This window comes from Polyodon spathula, chromosome 35 (assembly GCF_017654505.1).
Source record: "Polyodon spathula isolate WHYD16114869_AA chromosome 35, ASM1765450v1, whole genome shotgun sequence".
NCBI lineage: Eukaryota > Metazoa > Chordata > Actinopteri > Acipenseriformes > Polyodontidae > Polyodon > Polyodon spathula.
This window is the reverse complement of record NC_054568.1, coordinates 473,485-491,927: the sequence shown is the minus strand read 5'-3', so window position 1 is coordinate 491,927 and position 18,443 is coordinate 473,485. Positions and strand designations below refer to the sequence as shown.

At 39.4% G+C, this 18,443-nt stretch overlaps 3 protein-coding genes across 3 annotated transcripts; all 3 read left to right on the top strand.

Annotated features, from left to right (window-relative positions):
- The first annotated feature begins 1,846 nt into the window (after positions 1–1,846).
- Positions 1,847–8,357, top strand: tbcb (tubulin folding cofactor B). Its single transcript, XM_041234647.1, has 6 exons — positions 1,847–2,175; positions 3,254–3,397; positions 3,726–3,822; positions 4,117–4,308; positions 4,889–4,961; positions 5,493–8,357. Exons 1-6 carry the CDS (start codon positions 2,059–2,061, stop codon positions 5,608–5,610), a joined length of 741 nt encoding a protein of 246 aa, XP_041090581.1. The 5' UTR covers positions 1,847–2,058; the 3' UTR covers positions 5,611–8,357.
- A 1,311-nt stretch (positions 8,358–9,668) lies between these two features.
- On the top strand, positions 9,669–11,362 carry sdhaf1 (succinate dehydrogenase complex assembly factor 1). Its single transcript, XM_041234561.1, has 2 exons — positions 9,669–9,812; positions 10,518–11,362. Exon 2 carries the CDS (start codon positions 10,548–10,550, stop codon positions 10,794–10,796), a length of 249 nt encoding a protein of 82 aa, XP_041090495.1. The 5' UTR covers positions 9,669–9,812; positions 10,518–10,547; the 3' UTR covers positions 10,797–11,362.
- A 982-nt stretch (positions 11,363–12,344) lies between these two features.
- On the top strand, positions 12,345–17,170 carry LOC121303710 (cleft lip and palate transmembrane protein 1 homolog). The gene is made up of 3 exons (XM_041234479.1): positions 12,345–12,445; positions 15,699–15,814; positions 16,823–17,170. Exons 1-3 carry the CDS (start codon positions 12,392–12,394, stop codon positions 16,956–16,958), a joined length of 306 nt encoding a protein of 101 aa, XP_041090413.1. The 5' UTR covers positions 12,345–12,391; the 3' UTR covers positions 16,959–17,170.
- The last annotated feature ends 1,273 nt before the right edge of the window (positions 17,171–18,443 follow it).

The following is an 18,443-nucleotide window of genomic DNA, read 5'->3' as shown; positions in this document are numbered from 1 at the left end:
CTGAAGTCAGAAGCTGGTGTTAGTTTTAAAGCAGTGCTGGAATTCAATCTCTTGCCTCATTCGTTTTAGCAACTTTATCACTGCTCTACTTTTTCTTGCTGTGAAGATTTTTTCGTTGTGCACAAAATTGACTTGGCACAAACAATATATAAAAACTACCAGGAACATGTTAAACTGACAAAAAATAGAAAAATGTGACATTTCAACATTTAACATGATAGACAAAGAGAAGATGTGATACTTGTAATTGGACTCACTGAACAATAATGAATCACTTGCTTTCAAGACCTCAAATGTCTCTTCCTTTTTAAAAAAAAAAAAAAAAAACAGCTTTTTTCCTTGCATTAGAATTGTAGTGATTCAAAATGGGTTCTTTTTGTTAATGTTCTGATGCCACCTTTGAGTGTAAACATCAATCTCTCTTTCCTACTTTCACCTGGAGAAGCGACGTTTGAGGTCTTGGGATCGCATCTCCTTCTGTTTGTCAACCATGTCTGGTCTAGTACGGCTATCATTTTATCCATCAATGAGAGATCTAACATGAAATACTGAACTACTATATATATATATATATATATATATATATATATATATATATATATATATATATATATATATATATATATATATATCAATCCTAAAATTCAAGGTGATGCAAACCTTATGGCCATAGCTGTACATCTGAAAATCTTACAAGATATTTTGATTTCAGTCAAGTGTAATTTAACTATTGCTGAACTTCCTGACTTGATCATTTCAAGTGTTAGAAAATGGTGCAAATTAAACATTTTTACAAATTTACATTGCTTCATATAGCTGGTGAACAGGTTATCGAATTGACAATTGCAATGAGGTTTGGTATTAATAAATTATTACAGCTATAAACAGATGGATCAAAAGAACCTAAATCTGGACAAACTGGATATGCTTACTATATAGACACTTTGAAATGTGTAAAAGAGGGAGATTATCAAATCATTTATCAGTATTTACTGATACTGATTGCAATAATAACAGAAGAAAGTTTACAAACGAGAGGAGGCCATTCGGCCCATCTTGCTCGTTTGGTTGTTAGTAGCTTATTGATCCCAGAATCTCATCAAGCAGCTTCTTGAAGGATCCCAGGGTTTCACCTTCAACAACATTAATGGGGAGTTGGTTCCAGACCCTCACAATTCTCTGTGTAAAAAAAGTGCCTCCTATTTTCTGTTTTTAATGGCCCTTTGTCTAATCTCCTTATGGCAATAGATAAAATAGAGGAATATAAAGATAATTATATTGTGACTTTTACAGATTCTCTAAGCTCGATACAGGCATTAGAATTGTCTCTTGAGTATGTTAGGAAATTAAAATGTGGATTTTGAAGCAAAAAAAAAGTAGGGAAATACAAACAGGAGGAAGAAACTAACATTAATAGACTAAGTTTAGGACATAAAACATTAATCAGGGTTGAGAGTTGTGAACAAGAAACAGAAACAAGAAATATCTTCGGGAAAGGTAGTACATATATTCAGCAAAGAAACATATCAAACAGAAAATGAAGGGAGGGAGAAGGTGAAGAAACGACAGTAAATTATATTTTGAAAGCAGAAGGCAGAGAAAAACAAATGGAGAAATAAACGTGTAATCAAATTTATTTAAAAAAAAAAAACAAGTATAGGGAAATGGCAGAGAATATAAGCGAAGAAATAAATGTACATAACATAATGGTAGATGACATGCGCCGACAATCCCTTAAAAAAGAAGGAGGACCCTGACTGCATTGGCTGCTTTACGGGACAGGACGTTTTAAAAAAAAATTGTGATTGGTTGCTAGGGTAGAAGCGGTAGAAGTTTCCAGAAACGGGTGGCAAATAAACGAGGGGTGGGATAGAGACAGAGACAGAGAAAGAGAAAGAGCGCTACAGCATTGTTAAAGCGGTTGTAAAACAGAAATTATATTTATTTTAAAAAAAAAAAAAAACCTCTATTTTAAAAAATAAAAATAAATAGTAGTGTTTAATAAAAGACAGCCACTGGGAATTGGTTGAATCGCGGTGTTGTGCTGTGGCTGAAAACATGGACGGCGTGACTGTGCTGACAAACCCGAGTGTGTCGGTGCGAGTGACCAGCACTGCCGGCGCCTTCGAGTCTCTGCGCAGGTTTAACAGGGGGATCACCATCGCGGAGTTTAAGGTGAGCCCCGCTCATCTCTCTCCGTATTCTCGTGTATTTAACCAAGTGCGTAGCTTCACACGGAATTTGAATGGAGGCGTGTGACGCACGGCTTTGCTCTCTGTCTCTTAGTTGTGTGGTAACTTGGCACTGCAGAATGTGACACTAGTTAAAGCGAATTTTTATTTTTTTGAATGCCACACACACACAATGTATGCCTAATCACCTATCGCTGATGTATGATAGTCATGCGTTGCTGTTTGACCGTCTTGGAAAGAGGATGCGATATCTATTTTCATTATTCATTTGTGTCTTAGTTGTATAAGTAGATCAGTAAACTATTAAAACGTGTTTTGTAATATTTTGTGTACACTGGGATTGTAGCTGCGGGTGATTGCGAAATACGTCTTCCCAGTGAAAATCTGTTCAACGTGTACACACTATGCGTGTACTTGCAAAAGCCTTTATCTAAGGCGACTTGCAGGCACAGGCTAGGGTGTGTGAACTGTGCATCAGCTGCAGAGTCACTTACAACAACGGCTCAGCCGAAAGACTGCGCACAAGGAGGTTAAATGACTTGCTCTGGGTCACAGAGTGAGTGAGTCAGGATTTGAACCGGGGGACCTCCTGCATGCAAGCCTTTTTCTTTGACCGCTGCACCACACAGCCTCCTGTGTACGTGATAGCATTTAACCTTTGTTTTATGCGCCTGGGTCGCCTTTTTAGGTGGTTTTGTGTAGTGAATGACATGAGACATACCTATAACACAATATTTTGAGTGATCACTAAGCAGGTAGTAAACCAAAGTGGGCAGGCTTTCTCCCAGTTTGATTCAGAACGGTTTCCCGGGATTGGGCCACACCCTGTTCTCTGGTTAGCAATCAAAGAACATGCAGTCTGTTACATAGGAGAGAATCTAAACCAAATGAGTGGTTCAAACTTCAGCTGAAAAATGAGACCACATCAACTAATTATAGAGATTTGTATTCAGTTATGCATACAATTGAAAAATATGTGGAGTGTATTTCCTTCTTTAAAAACCTTTCCCATGCTGTGCATTCCCATGCTTGATTTATTTTCGCCCCCTCCTTGTTTTTAGTGCAAGCTGGAGCTGGTGGTTGGGATCCAGGCATCTTGCATGGACCTCCAGCTCTTCAGCTCCACCGACACGTTCCTCCAGAAACTAGACGACAACGAGGCACTGATGGGGTCCTACCCTGTGGACGACAACTGCAGGATACATGTGAGCTCAGGGAATAGAAATCTTTGCCAGAAACATGCTTTGACCGAGGAGTCACTGCTGTTGTGATATTATGAAATGACCCAGGAAGTGTAACAGATGACCTGAAAAAAATAAACTGAGATCTGCTTCTAACCCAGACTCCTACCATGCCGTGTTTTAAACATAAAATACATGTTTGCTGTAACGTGTTTTTTTGGAGTTAATGGATGTGCAGGACAGGTAGTTTATGGAATTCTCTTGTTTGCTACAAGGACACTTTTTTTTAAATTTTTTTTTTTTTTTTTTTTTTTAGCAGTGTCTGATTTTTGAAGTCTTGTTTTCCCTGCAGGTGATTGATAAGAGCGGGACCCAATCAGGGGGATTTGAAGACCTGTCAGCAGTGGAGAAATTCGAGCTCCCGGATGATGTTTATGACAAGAGATCAGGTAAAAAAATATCCAGATTGTGAAGTTTGTGCCAGTTGGGTGATGAGGGGTAGCTCTGAGTTCGTGGTGCAGTGGTGTGGCAAATAATTACTGATCAATACAAACATGCAGATTTATTTTCTGATGTAAAACAATTTCTGTCATTTGTACACTCTTTACTGCATAGGAAGTTGTTCTGTTTGCCTTCATGGTCTGACTCATCCTTACTTAACATTTTTACATTGGCGTGTCTGCCATTCTAGCTTTGCCAGTCAGGTGGCGTGTCAATCTGTAATCCCTTGCTGCTGTGTGTAGAGTCAGTCCGCTCGTTCCTGAAGAAGAATAAGGTGGGGCGCTTCAACGAGGAGAAGGCTGCCCAGAAAGAGGAGCTGCAGGCGCAGAGGGATGCGGAGGAGAAGCTGCTGGCAGAGGCTTTGGCCCCAGGGTTACGCTGCGAGGTGCAGGTTATGGGGCAGCCCACCAGGCGAGGCACGGTCATGTATGTCGGTGAGTGTTACCTGCATCTCAAACTACCTCCCTTTGTAGGATAGATCTCTCTCAGATTTTTCAGGACACAAGAAAACTGTTTTTAAGCAACTAGCTTCGGTAGATCTAGCATCGGATAACTTTTTCATATTCCGTGGTCCAGAGTGAATTTTAATTTTTTTTTTAAATCTCGTTTTGCAGTCTATTTTACGTTCATTCAGATTGTGCTGCAAGTAAGTTCAAAGCTTGATCGAGGGAAAGGAATTCTATTAATTTAGGTTTTAAACATTCTTCCAGAACGTTCATTGGCTTGGTTTACAAGCAGTTTAAACTCTCTCTACTGTCAGAGAATGTGACGCAGCAGGCATTCTTGCACTGTAGCAAGTGTGCGGTCAAAGCATGGTACGGCTTAAAAGAGTGGGTGAATCACCTTCTCACGCTAATTGACAAAAAACATCTTCCCCTGGATTAGGATAAATCGCTTGTGGCTGATTTATAATACATATTTTGTTTATTTCCCGAAGCCGAGTCTGCTGTAGCTATTGAAATGTAATAAAACAGTGTATTTTTATCTTGTTAACGTGCATGTTATTAATTGTAGGGAACACCGAGTTTAAACCTGGTTACTGGGTTGGAGTCAAATACGACGAGCCTCTGGGAAAGCATGATGGCAGGTAAGAATATCTCCTAGAATTAGGTGCTTATCCTGCAGATCCTGCATAAATATAAATAGCACTGTCCTACAAAGTGGGAAGAGCTTGTGACACACACACAGTTGTTGCTTCACATTGCACTAACAACTTAACAGGTTTTTAACAAAATATAACCAGCATATATTACCGGGAAACCAGTAAGATGATGCATCTCAACTGGAATGAAGAATATAGGTGTGTTTTGATTACTGGACTTCATCAGTACCTAGTGCAATGCAGGTGTAATCATTTAAGAAATACTGGAAACAAGTAAACTGGGCTTGCGCTGGAACTGCACCTGCGCTTATTCCAGCTTGAATAAGTCTCTGTAGGTTTACAGGTAGGAGTTTTTCGTGCAACTGTGAAGGAGGAAGAATTAATTTACATCAAACTCCTGGATCCTGATTATTTAAATATGAAGTGTTTCACCCAGTAGTGGGTGCATGGCTAGTGTAAAGGTAATATTGATTTGTGGATGAACCGCACTTAACCCTTCCTTCCCCTTCATTACAGTGTAAACGGAAAGCGGTATTTTGAGTGCCAACCCAAGTACGGTGCCTTTGTGAAGCCGCAGTTTGTCACAGTGGGAGATTTCCCAGAAGAAGACTATGGACTTAATGACGAAATGTAGTGGGTGGCTTGCGTTGATTCCAGGAGGATGATGCTACCCAGAGCAGAGGAGTTGCTGTCACGAATCTCTCCATTGTTCTCAGTCTCACTGTTCTTGCAGAGCTGCTTTACAGAGAAGACATCATCTGTCTTGTCATTTTTGGACATTGATACTTTATGATCTTTTCTCCATCAGTTGAAATATATATATATTTTTTGCCTCAGTGTTGGCGATGGGACATTAGAAAGACTTATTTGAATGGTTTTTTTTTTAGTGATCTGTTAACTAATTTATATATTTAGGTAAAAGCTTGAATGATAACATGGATGCACTTGTATAGTATTTGCTGAAAGGAGGTTGGACATCTGTAATAAGTGTACTTGGATGGTGTTCTTATTTGTCGATCTGAGCGACCAGATTTGCTGGGTAGACAGTCTCCATGTAAGCCAGCTTGTGCATTTCGTTCCGTTTTAAGGTGACATTAATTTTTTTTCCTGTTTGGCTGTTAAACACTTTAGCCTAAAGCCCTTTCAACAATCTCTTCCCCCCTTATGTGTATTTTAGGCAAGTGATATAACGTAATGAAAAGTAGAGGGATTTAGTAAAATCTCAGCCTCTTGCAAAATGAATCAATTGAAACTTTCCCAGCTCCAGCTTGCTTCTTGCAGTGCCTAGTTTGTGGATGGGGTTATGAAAACTTGACCACGTATTACAAAACTGGCACTTAAGCATTGATTTTTCAACTCAACGCCTGTATTATATAGGCTGCCCATCAGTTGTAGGGAAAAAGATGTTGGTCGTTGATTTTGTTTTATTTCAACCAAAGGAGGAGTAGAAACTGAATACAAACTGTACAACAGCACCTCTACAGCAGGAGCTATTGTAGCCAAACCTAAAAAAAAAACATATTAAACATTTGACCAAAGCAGATTTAGCTGATGAGTTTGAATGGATTTGCTTAGATGTGTGTGTTTCTTTCTTTCTTTTGCTGCTCCCAATGGATTCTTATTTCAAGCTTGGTGGCTTTATCTGGTATACCTGAAAACCCCAAAATACTATTGATTTACAACTAAACATAAAAGGCCACTTCAGATCTTTAACTGGGAGGGATATCGGACGTTAATGTTGAGCAGTATGTATCTTTTAATGTGAAGTTTTTACCTCCATCAGCTTGTAACAGACGCAATGCAAAGTAATTGGGTTCAGGCTTGAGGGTCCCATGAATGTAGCCTTGATGCATACGTTGTTCACCAAAACTGTTGACAAAGATTTTGTGTTTTGAGTGTTGATCCCCACTTCATGGGTACACGTCCTCACCAGGGGATAAATACTGTACTCCATGAATGTAGTTCTGCCATGCTTGCAAACGATCCCCGGATAGCACCTGAAGCGGTCGTGGCTGTTATTGGTTACCCTCCTGTGTAAAGCAATCCCATGACTCTGCGAAGGATAATAGTGAACACTGATCACTGGTTGATGCAAGAAAGGTAATTCCCAGGTAGTAGCTGCAGTAGTTATCCCAGCAGGGTATAATCAAATCGCTCCCTGAGAACCGATATTGGATCTGAAAACACTTCAGCGGTAATGCTTTGTCGTCTCAAACGTACAGCAGAGGGGAGATAATACATTAGAATATAAACATGCAGACTAGAATAACTTAAAAATAATAAGTGACTTTCGTGCCTTTGTAGTTGTGCGTTTGTTATCTTGCAATGTAATCCACATAACAGTCAAAATGAATTCTTGCAATGCTCACATGTTGGTAATCCTGTAATTCCCCACTGAGTTGAGGTATGTACACTTGTGGGCTGAATTGTACATTTTCACGGAAGTATAACAGGCATGCACTGTGAAAATAAATGTAGTTGTAAGAGTAAATAGAAAATAGGTATAATTGTAGAGATTGTGTTTTTAAGCATCTAATTAAAGAAGTCGTGATTTACATTACTGCATAGAAACTATGTGTTAAAACATTCAAAATGCGCCCAGGAGTAAATGAGGGACACACATCCGATAGGAATTGAACAGATTTGTTTTTGTTGCTGGAGAAATTGTGTAAACGGGCTAAAGAGTGGATCTGATTACTTGTGATTTTATTCAATCATTTTACAGCTCTGCGAAAGCCACCCGGATTACATCCCCTTTAATGCAGTCTAAAAGGAATCCTTACAATGCTCTTCTAAAACCCAGCTGTGGTCTAGAGGTTGCTCGAATCAACCCAGTGGAAAAAGCTACAGCAATGTGCAAACCACATACTGGAGGATTTGTATACAGTGACATGTCACACCGTTTTGTCGTAGCAGAACCACGATTATGACGTTTGGGTGGAAGTGTACCTTTGGATCAAATTCTTAATTTTTTTTTATTTTGCTTTTTTTTTGTTATTTAAATCATTTAAAAAAATGTAGTTGAGTCTTATTCTGAAACTCTCGCTGCTAGTAATTTTTGTAATCTGTTTTATAATTTTATATATGTGTGGTTTTGCCTGGGTGCACATCGTTGTCGAGCTAAAAGAGCGCAAACAGTGTATTTAAATCCTTATCCTAGAACACGGTCAGGATACGCAATAGCAGTCATAAAAATAGACTTGGTTTAAAAACTCGTCGACCGTCTAGTCCTTCTCTTTCGATTTGTAACACGGAAAAGATAATGTGTTGCATTTGGTTTTTGAAGATTGCATTCACTAAAGCTTGCATATTCATGTTCTTGTCAAACATGTAACACATACGCAGTTGTAGAAATAAAAATGTCAATTTAGTTGCAAAAGACGTTCAGTGTTTTGTTTTCTCTCTTATTTTGTGTGTGCATGAAGATCACAAACCCATTTCCGCGTTGCCCTCGGGACTATCGCTGATAGCACGAACATACACGGCCTAGGTTTTACTACTTCATGTTGCTAAACATGTACCAAAATGATGAGTCCGCATCTACAGGTGACTCGTTTGTCATGTTATGTTTCGCCCAAGGTCCACGCCCCAGTTGAGCAGCACAGCCCAATACAACCCGCCGTCCATATGAACAGTATTTTAATTCAACAGGTTTATCGCTGCAGATAACGGCATTTGGTCGCCGCTATTGGTTTAGCGCGACTTGGAGTCCATCTAGTTTAAGAAAAGCGCTGATCGCCAGGTAAACAAATTGTCATCCCTAGTGAGTTTGCTCCGCGTTGAAACGGGCAATGTGAAGGTGCTTGCTTTGCCCCGTTCAAACACTTTTGTGAAAAGCCAGCTAGTCGATTTCGATAAAAGCGACTGCTAATACATTATTATAATTATAGATTATATATTATATATTATAATCTAACAGATTGTGTAAGCACTAAATAACAGTGATATAGTATATAATATATATATATATATAATAATTTATATATATATATATATATATATATATATATATATATATATAATATGTATTTTCGATATGAACAATTGTATTTCCCATTTCAAAAATATAATTTTGGATATTAGTATGGTCCCTCCAGTCCAGGGCAGGCTTGAGTCACGGAGACTGAAGTGCTCCCTCCCTCGTCCCTGTAAGCGAAAGGGTGCTCCCTCCAGTCCAGGGCAGGCTTGTCACATTTTTATATCAGAAAGAGAATTCTCGATATAAAATATATATAATGTATACAATTTTTGATATCAACAATTTTATTTTAGAATTCTGTTTTTGATATAAAGAAGTGTCATTAAGAATTGTCGATTTTTTTTTTTTTTATCAACAAAACATTATTGATATCAGAAATTGTGGATGAAATGTTAAACGGCTTGCTACAGTGACACAGGCTGAGCGCAAATCGGTGGATGCGCGTATAAGCGAGAGAATAGGCTTTCAGCCTAGATACTATTTAAACAACACAACTTTTTGTAAATGAATGGAATTGTTTTTATTTTTCACCCTCACGTCTTCAACTTCAACCACAGGGCCGTATGGTCTTGTACATGAAACCGAAGGAGGAGCTGTATATTTGCGCAAAACTGCCTTGATTTCGACGCTGAAAGGACTTACCTTTATTTTCCCGATTATACGGTACACGCCTTTGGTTTCCCATAATGCAGCATTGCTGCTGCCATAATAAGGTCAACATGGAGTCGTGAAACAAGACAGAGCGAAGGGCTGACTTTTTATAGTTTTAAAATAAATATAATACATGGGAAAGACGCTGAAACTCCAATTACATGTACATAAATTAGTGTCATTTACGAAGACAATTGCAGTAAAAGGTAAGTTGCAGTAAGCGACTTGCTCAGTGTAGTAATTTATTTTTGTAATCACTTCGCAGTGGTCATGAAAATAATACAGGTGCCTTCTGTTTAATGGCTTTGAGACAGCTGTCTGTCAAGAGTTTCTTTGAGAGACCACAAGCTCCTGTGCTGTGTTATGTGACCGTGTGGATTCAGACAACAGTTTGGCAAATTGACACGGCGTTTGTGCTGAAGCAAATATAACCACCCATTTCACTTTCTGGAAACTTCAGGCGAATACACTGCGGTGTTAACTTTCTGACAGCAGTCTTGTGGGGTTTCTTACTAGCAGCAGAATTTGTCCTGCTCAAAAGAAACGTACAAAGGCTGCATCCAGTAGATTTTCAGCTAGTACTAGTCACCCGCTATATAAAAGGTTGGTGTGTATTTATTTTAGTTTGTGTTCAGGTTTATTAAGCAACCCCCTAATGATTCTGACACTGCGAAATGACCAAGGAAATAAAGGCATAACGGATTTCCTGCAAGGCGAAAAACGCCTGATCATTTAGTGTTGTCTCCGATTTCTAAAAGAAAAGAACAAATCCTCTAACATGTTTCCTTAAAAACTGCAAATTTGACACCTAAAGGAAATGCATAATGAGTAAGATGCATGCAGTCATTCTGTTTGCTACACCTCTAATGATTTGATCTCAGCTATCCTGAATGACCCTGTGTGTGTTTAAGGGCTGGTGGTCTCTGCAATATTGACGCAACATGGTCCGGCACAGCAAGCTCCAGAAACAGGTCCTCAGCCTCTACAAACAGTTCCTCCGGGCCGCCCAGGACAAGCCAGGCTTCGTGCCACGAATCCAGTACGAGTTCCGGCAGAGCGCCAGCATCCCCAGAGCTAACGTCATGCAGATCGAGTACCTCTACAGGAGAGGACAGAGACAGCTGGAGCAGATGAAAGACGTGAACACCAAACAGCTCGGAGCGTTTGTCAAAACCAGATCGGACAGCTAGCCTACACAGATTATTATAGGTGGGTATTCATTTGTCACCAGTAGTGGAAATTAATATAATAAACCAGTGTATCATAGAAAAGTGGATTGGACTTGCAATAAAAAAAAATTAAAAATTAAAAAAAAAAAAGATGGTGCCGGCAGTCCAAGATGCTGGGGCTGTGCCACTGTTGGTTCAGCACCGCCAGCCCTGCAGTGAGCTCCTGTGTGCACGGTAGAGGGAGGAGGTCTAAGGCAGTCGCTCCCTGGTGGCGTGCATAGGAACTGGAGCCTGCAGGGGCTGCAACAGTCAGCAGCAAGAGACAGTCGTTGGTGCAACTTTGCACTGGCGATGACCCGTCGTCGGGATCCAGTGGATGCAGGGGACTGAGTGGTGCACCTGGACTAAAACAAGGGACGGGACGGGACGGGACGGGAAGGGACGGGGCTGTGAGTGATGCAATGCTGTATTGTTGTTGGGCTGTTTCAGGGGATCAAACGCGCTCCGGGGGAGTGTGTATGCAGTGTCATTTGTCGTGCAGCTGTTAAGAGTCATGGCTACCGAATAAAGAGTTGCTGTGTGCCTGATTCGCCCCGTCTCTCCTGGTCTTCTCTAACCCCTCTTAACTCCCGTAGAGTACTTCACTCCTGTTCCTGTACATTTCAAAGCCTATTTTCAGACTCCTGCAGTAGCCCGGGCCAAGATTTTTTCCACCAAGCCATCATATACATATTTTCCCCAGTAATCAGTGAATCAGGTGGACACTGTAGTTTAACAAAGCTGATACCACCATATTGTATTTTAGCAGATGAATGCTCTATTCAGGTCAGAGCTGATAGTTTGCTGGTTTTGAACTGGCCATGCTGGTTTAAGAGACTTCACATTGGTTAGGTGGTTAAGTCAGTTCAAGACATTTTACAAGGACCCAAAACAGTCCCTTTGCTGTCAAATTCCAAAATTAAACAATTGTTGTGTACGCTTCTACGGGCAAAAGGTTTGCATCACACTGGAGCATGAACTCATGCTCCTTCATAAAGTCAAATGAAACCTGCTGAATTGTGCTACGTTATCATGTTGAATTACACACCGCTTTGTAGTTTTCCATATACTTAACAAAAAACTGACAACAATTGAAAAATCTGACATTTCAAAATCTAACATAAAATACTGTACTATTCTTATGGCTCCCGGTACACTTTTGCATTTTGTATTTTCTTTGGTTACGTAAAATATCTTAATTATGCTTGTATATATTTTTAATTGTCTCAGTCCTAAAATTCTAGGTGATGCAGAATAGTTGGCTACAGCTGTAGATTAATCTAAATGATATAAACCTGTGCACTTTGGTTTTTTTTTTTTTTTTTTTTTTTAAAAACCTACTTAAATTATTTTGGAAACTAGCAGCCGTTTTCCCTGTATGAATAGTAGCCAATACACCTGACTGCAATGTTTCTATATATTAAGAGCCTGTAGCCAGTACGGTCATATTTTACTCTTCCTTACCAACATGGCCGCTCGGGGTGTCTTTTTTGGGGTCATGTGACTAGTGTAATCCCGCTATCAGCTCTCGCGAGGCTAAGCGGCTTGAGTCCAGTCTGTGCGGCAGAGGCAGGAAGATGGCGGCGCAGGACAGCGATTCCTCTCAGCAACTGGCTCTGGGCAACGGCGAGGTAAGCAGTACAAACGAGACAGAAGAGGAGTCGTGTACTTACCACAGTAAAAGTACTATTTCATTCTGATTACATTGGGATTGGGGGGGGGGGGGATACATTTTAAATTTGGTTCTTCGTTGACATTGCATAAAATGCTGATGCTTCACTCAAAATTGATCCCTAGATGTGGCAGATTGAATGCGTGTTAAGTAGAATAATTGCGATGCTATTTTTTTTTTTTTTTACAGTAACAGTAGTTTTAAGTGACGGAACTGTCATTGATTGAATTGAACACACAGTCACCCTTGGCTCCAGTCGCTGGAGACTGCGCAGAGTCACACGCTGAGTCGACATGGCCCCTCACAGTGTGCAATAACTTGAACTTGAGACGATCCTCTTAAAATGAATCTCTTGACAGTGTACGTAGATGTGTTTATTACACCAGCCCCGTTCCGAGATCGCTTTTATACAACGACGTGAATATCACGGCCATACACATTGCAGGTAAAATGTATTTCATTGAGTTAACTATACAACAGGATATCAAATGTGTGTGTGTGTTTGTGTGTGTGTATATATATATATATATATATATATAGGAGAGATATTCTGACAATTTTCAGGCTGTCGCACAATTTTTCATGACGTGAGTCACACAATAAGGATTCATAATCGGTTAATCGAGACGATATTAAAATGGCAAACACAATTCTATTAGAGTTTACCAATCTTACTGAAATACAATGGAAGTTGGCGAATTTCCATCTATTTTTTTTTTTTAAGATATTATTATTAATAAGCCGAATCTGTACAGGAAGAGTCTGTAAACCGGGGGGGTTAATTTCTTGTTCTGGTGGCAATCAGGTGACAGTGGTTGACTGCTTTGGCCTGACATGAGCGAGTTTTTCTTTTGTTCTTGGAAAAAGCAAGTTCTAGTGATCAGTGCGGCCTGTTGCCTGTTTTACACACTCGCTGTCGAAGGGGGTTGGCAACGCAGATTAACAGTCTGTGGTGGTGTGCTTTTTGCCTCCGGTTTTAGAAATCCCTGTGATTTGCTATTCCCGGTTAATAATTAACGTGCATCAGATTGAACGGGGATGTGATTCATAGTACTTTCATCTCTTTTGCATTTACAGGACTGCTGTTACTGCAGTTGAAAGATCAGACCTTTAGTGTCAATTGAGTAAAAACATCAAGAGAACATTGTGAAATCCCATACAAACGATTCTATAGTGACATTTACTATAGTACTATACTATATTACTATATGCTTGTGTAATGTGTGTGTGTGATTTTCATTTACAGTGACTTAAGATCATGCTTGTGTAATAGTTGACGTGCTAGAGCAGTTAATGATTTAGCAAATCGCTAGTTAAGGGGGGGGGATACTTTCCATAGTTCTAAGCTAATAATTACCTTCTTGCTGTTGTGGCTTAAAAAATAAACACCAAAAGTGAGGAGTTTGAATATTCATTTGTCCTAGGTTTCACATTTAGGAAAACTGTTGAAGTGGATCAGAGTCTAGTTACCTCTACTTTAGACCAAATGGTTGCCAAGGAAATTCTTAATTACAACTACCTTTTTTTTAAAAATTAGAACACACAGCTGGTATACACAGTGACTTTTACTGCTTTGACCATCTATAAACATACCCTTTTTAATTACAATGGCCCCGTCAGGATTAATCTTGGGATTTAAAGTGTGGCTGATTAAGCAGCCCAATACTATCTGCAAGGGTAACTCCTACCCATCTGTTGCCAAACTTGACAACAATAATAGTTCATTGTGCTAAAATAAAAAAAAAGGTCTTTGTTCGTAAGTACTGCTAACAATGGATTTCAATGGATTTGGCCTCTATGATGAAATCAGAAGTAATATACTGATGTCATTTAGTTGTTTTGCTGAAATAAACAAGGGTATAGCTGTATCAGAATTGCATATTGTTTTAACTTGTTTAACACATTCAAGGCAGTGTGTTTTTAAATGTCGATTAATTACCCAGTTCACCATACCCAAATCTGGAGTTTGTAATAGGTTTCTCTATAATACAATTGAAAGGGACAGCAGAAAAGTTAAGAACACTATCTGTTAAAAATAAAAATAAAAAAAAAATCCTTTTATATATAGGACATGAACTTTTGTCTTATTTTCCAAATCTCTCCACCTGCCTTGAAATATGAATTGGTAGTTAAGCTAATAAAGGGAAAACATAGTTAAAAATTAGGGTTAAGATTTCTTTGCTAGAAATCAAGTTGATTTTAAATGATTGGACTTGCTGTCAGTGTACACACCGTACTGAGTGTTTTGTGGAGGGAAAAAAAAATCTGTCAGGACAACTCTGAAAATAATGAAAGCACGAAGATAAACGAGGCGACTGCAGTGAGGGTCAGCGACGAGCAAGTAGTGTAATTTGTCTGTTTGAGAAATTAAGCAAAACAGTCCAGCTGAGTCAAGATGTGAAAGTAAACAGTGACGTTGTTTTATAATTAACAGCTTTTTTTTTTATAAGCAGGGTTGGCTGATTTTAAATCAATTGATTTTAAAAAAATGATTTTTTTGTTTACTACCTGTTTTATGTAGCTTCTCAAGGAAAAGACATGCCATTTTAAAAACCTTTTATTAACGCAAACATCGTAAACTCGTACTGTCTGTAAACTCTTAGGACTGTGTGACTCTGTCCCGTTCACACGTGCCAAAGATAGGACTGTGTTCTGAGCACAGGGCAAGTGTGAACGGTGCTTGCCCTAGATTCTGTGTTGCAAAGAAGAAAAGTGACTGCTGCTCCCCATTTTGAGAATGTGGAATTTGTCACTAGCATACACCATTTACAAGTTCCTCATTCCACAAGTCGTCCGAAACTGCCAAACTTCACGTGGCGAGGTGAGGCAACTTGTTTTGGAAATGTGCTAACGTTCAGTTGCATAACAACAAAACACAAGCCAGAAAATAAAAAAAATAAATGAAAAAACACAGCTTTGCATGTTAAGGTAATGTTGATCTAGCATAGCTTTGTTTCAATTTGGGGATTAGGGTTCTCTCGTTTGTTTGGTTTACCAGACCTCAAGTCCGTTTTAAGCTGCCACCACCCTATTAGGAGCCCAACTGAATCTTGTTAAACTCTCTTCGCTGAACATTGGTCAGTGTCAGAGATACCTGTGGGCTTCACCCGGTTCATTGTCAAAGTAGCCTGGAAAACAAAGCATTAAAAAAAAAAAAAAAAAAAAAAAGATTCTCATGAACGATCCTCTTCTCTCTGTCCCTGTTGTGACAGGTGAGCAGCAATGGAGCTGCAGGGGGAGATCAGGCTGTACCGACAGCACAGGAGCAGCAGCCATCACCTCAGCAGCCTCCCAACGCCTGGCAGGTCATCAAGGGGGTCCTCTTCAGGTACCACTGCAGTGCCCTTCACTGTTATGAACAGGGGCTACGTTTTAGGCCCACTACTAAAGTAGTCTGTTTTGGAATAAACAAAGATCACTGCATAGAAATGCCAGTCCATTGTCAAACATTGCTAGTTTATTAAGGTCTTTATAAATAAATGTATATCAATAAAATAGTATCTTTATGGGGTAGAGAGAGGTTAGTTATTCTTGCTTATTGCTGGTCACATGGGAATGAGCTCAGTCTAGTAGATCCAGTAAGCCTAAGCTCTAAGTTAATTTTAGTTAGAATTGGTGATACACAAGATGCAGTTAAACTATAGGAAAGATGCAGCTGGACGCAAGTAAATAGGAAATAATTGGACTTGAGCTAGAGTCTGTTTTGAGGCGCTTCAATTGTTTTTGTTTGCTGTGATTAATATAGTGAACTAGCTCAGCACAAACTCTAGCATACTTGATTAGCTGCTGTTTGCTGGGCTGACAGAGAGAAATGACATTGCTGGCTGAGCCCCAGCATCAAATTATCCACTTTCACTTCTGCAGGAGAGGCTTGGTAATGAAATGAGAAACGGGCTAGTGGGCACCATTTTAAACATAGGCAAAGCTAATGACTGGTTAATAGGGTAAGCTACTGAGATGGAGATATAGGCACCTACTGAAAACCAGGGGAAAGATGTAGGGTTCCAGTTGGAATTCGTTCTGCTGCATGCTTTTTGCAGCAGGCAGTTAAGGCTAGTGGCTACAGCAAATGTATTTCAAGACAGAATTGAAGGAAACATTCCAGTTCTGAATCTTTGCTATTTGAAGATACTTTTGCAAGCAAATATTTATTAAAATAAATTCCTTGGCATTCTACAGTGAGTGATCAAAGGTTTTATTAAATCTGACTTAATATATTCGAGCCTTGGCATTTTAATTGTATTGTAGTAAATTATGTATCTCTCCTAATGTGATGAAATATTTTTGGCTACCACTGTTATGTTCTTGTGATATAAAAACTCCTTTCTCTCTGTAGAATATTTATCATCTGGGCAATCAGCAGTTGGTTCCGTCGTGGGCCCTCCACTCCGGATCAAAGCAGTCCGATGGGTGCGCCACAAGCTCCCAGCCGGAATCTCTTCCCCAGGGACACGCTCATGGTAAAGGAATAACAGAAGCAGTGATCCCAATGCCAGCCACAGTGGCTTTTAACCCGTTATAGTGACTGCACGCGGGTGAAGAACATGAAGCAAATATAATAGGACCCCAGCACATTGTGTAGTGCCTGCTCATTGGTGGTAGAACAAAATACACTCTGAGGGGCTGGTGGGAAAGGGCTGCTGGCCTTGGTGTTCTGGACTTTCTGTTTCGATTCCAGTGAGGCCCCATTTGTTCACTTTCTTTTATAGGTAATATGGTGTTTTCTACGTACAGCAGTGTTAGAACATAAGTATAATCTAAATCAGGTTGTCAAACTTCCCTTTACTCCTGTAATCACTATATCTATCTATTGGATTCATTCTGCACTGCCCTCTCAGGTCTGAAAATGAATTTGACAGTGGCATAGAAATAGTTATTTTATCTGTCTGCTGGTAGTCAAGACTTGCATGTGTCTCAATACTTTTTTCTTGTTTTAACACATTTATAGTACTGTTCTTGCAATGCTGGAGAGACTATCCAAGGAGCTTATGAACATTATATATATATATCACACCCTCACACACACGCACTCCAGATAAATCCAGCCTCTCAGATAACAGGTGTTCAGCCGGCTAGCTCATATTTAGCGCTTCCAGGTTTGTTTGATCCAGTTATCAGCTTAATACTGAGGATGAAGGCAGCACTGTTTCAGTGCAGTGTAGGCTATCTCTGCTGTGCGTCACAAAGTATGAGGTTATGAAAAAAAAAAACCCAAACACCTGCTTTAAGTCTATTGCCATGAGAATCCCTAGAGGGTTATGTATTTTTAAACGTCTTGCTTGGAGACAAATGCTGATGAAACATGGCTTTGTCAAGACATCCTTATACCTTAAAGGCTTGCCTTGATAACATAGTCAGTTGAAGTCAGATTGCACTTGTTAGATGTTTTTTTGCATATAAAGAGCTGAAGGCAAGGGTGGTTTTTTTTTTTTTTTTTTTTTTTTGGATAACCTGTCTAGTGTTTTGTCTGCCAAGTCAGTTTTTATTTGTTTCCTAAATAGTCCAGGTTACAGTAAACAGTGGTCTCCTGGGACTGGCACACAGTGGAATGTTGTATAGTGTGAAACCTCTCCGATACGTACAAAAATATTATATATATATATATATATATATATATATATATATATATATATATATATATATATATATATATATATATATATATATATATATTTTTTTTATTTTGTGCTTGTTTACTGCTATACAAAGCAGAGTCATATCTTTGTTGTGGGTATACTCCAGCTTCTTTATATAGAATGTTTTAATCCTGTCCCCCTCCTCCGGTTGTAACCAATAACACTGTAACGCCATAAACTAACCACAAGTTTAAACTGGAACGCTAGGTTGACCTTGCATAGGCTTTCATCTGGTTCTGTGCATAAGAAATTGTACAAAAAAGTAGAGGCTGTATGGTCTGTCAGCTCTTCTGGTTCCTACTCGCTGATCGATCTCAAGGA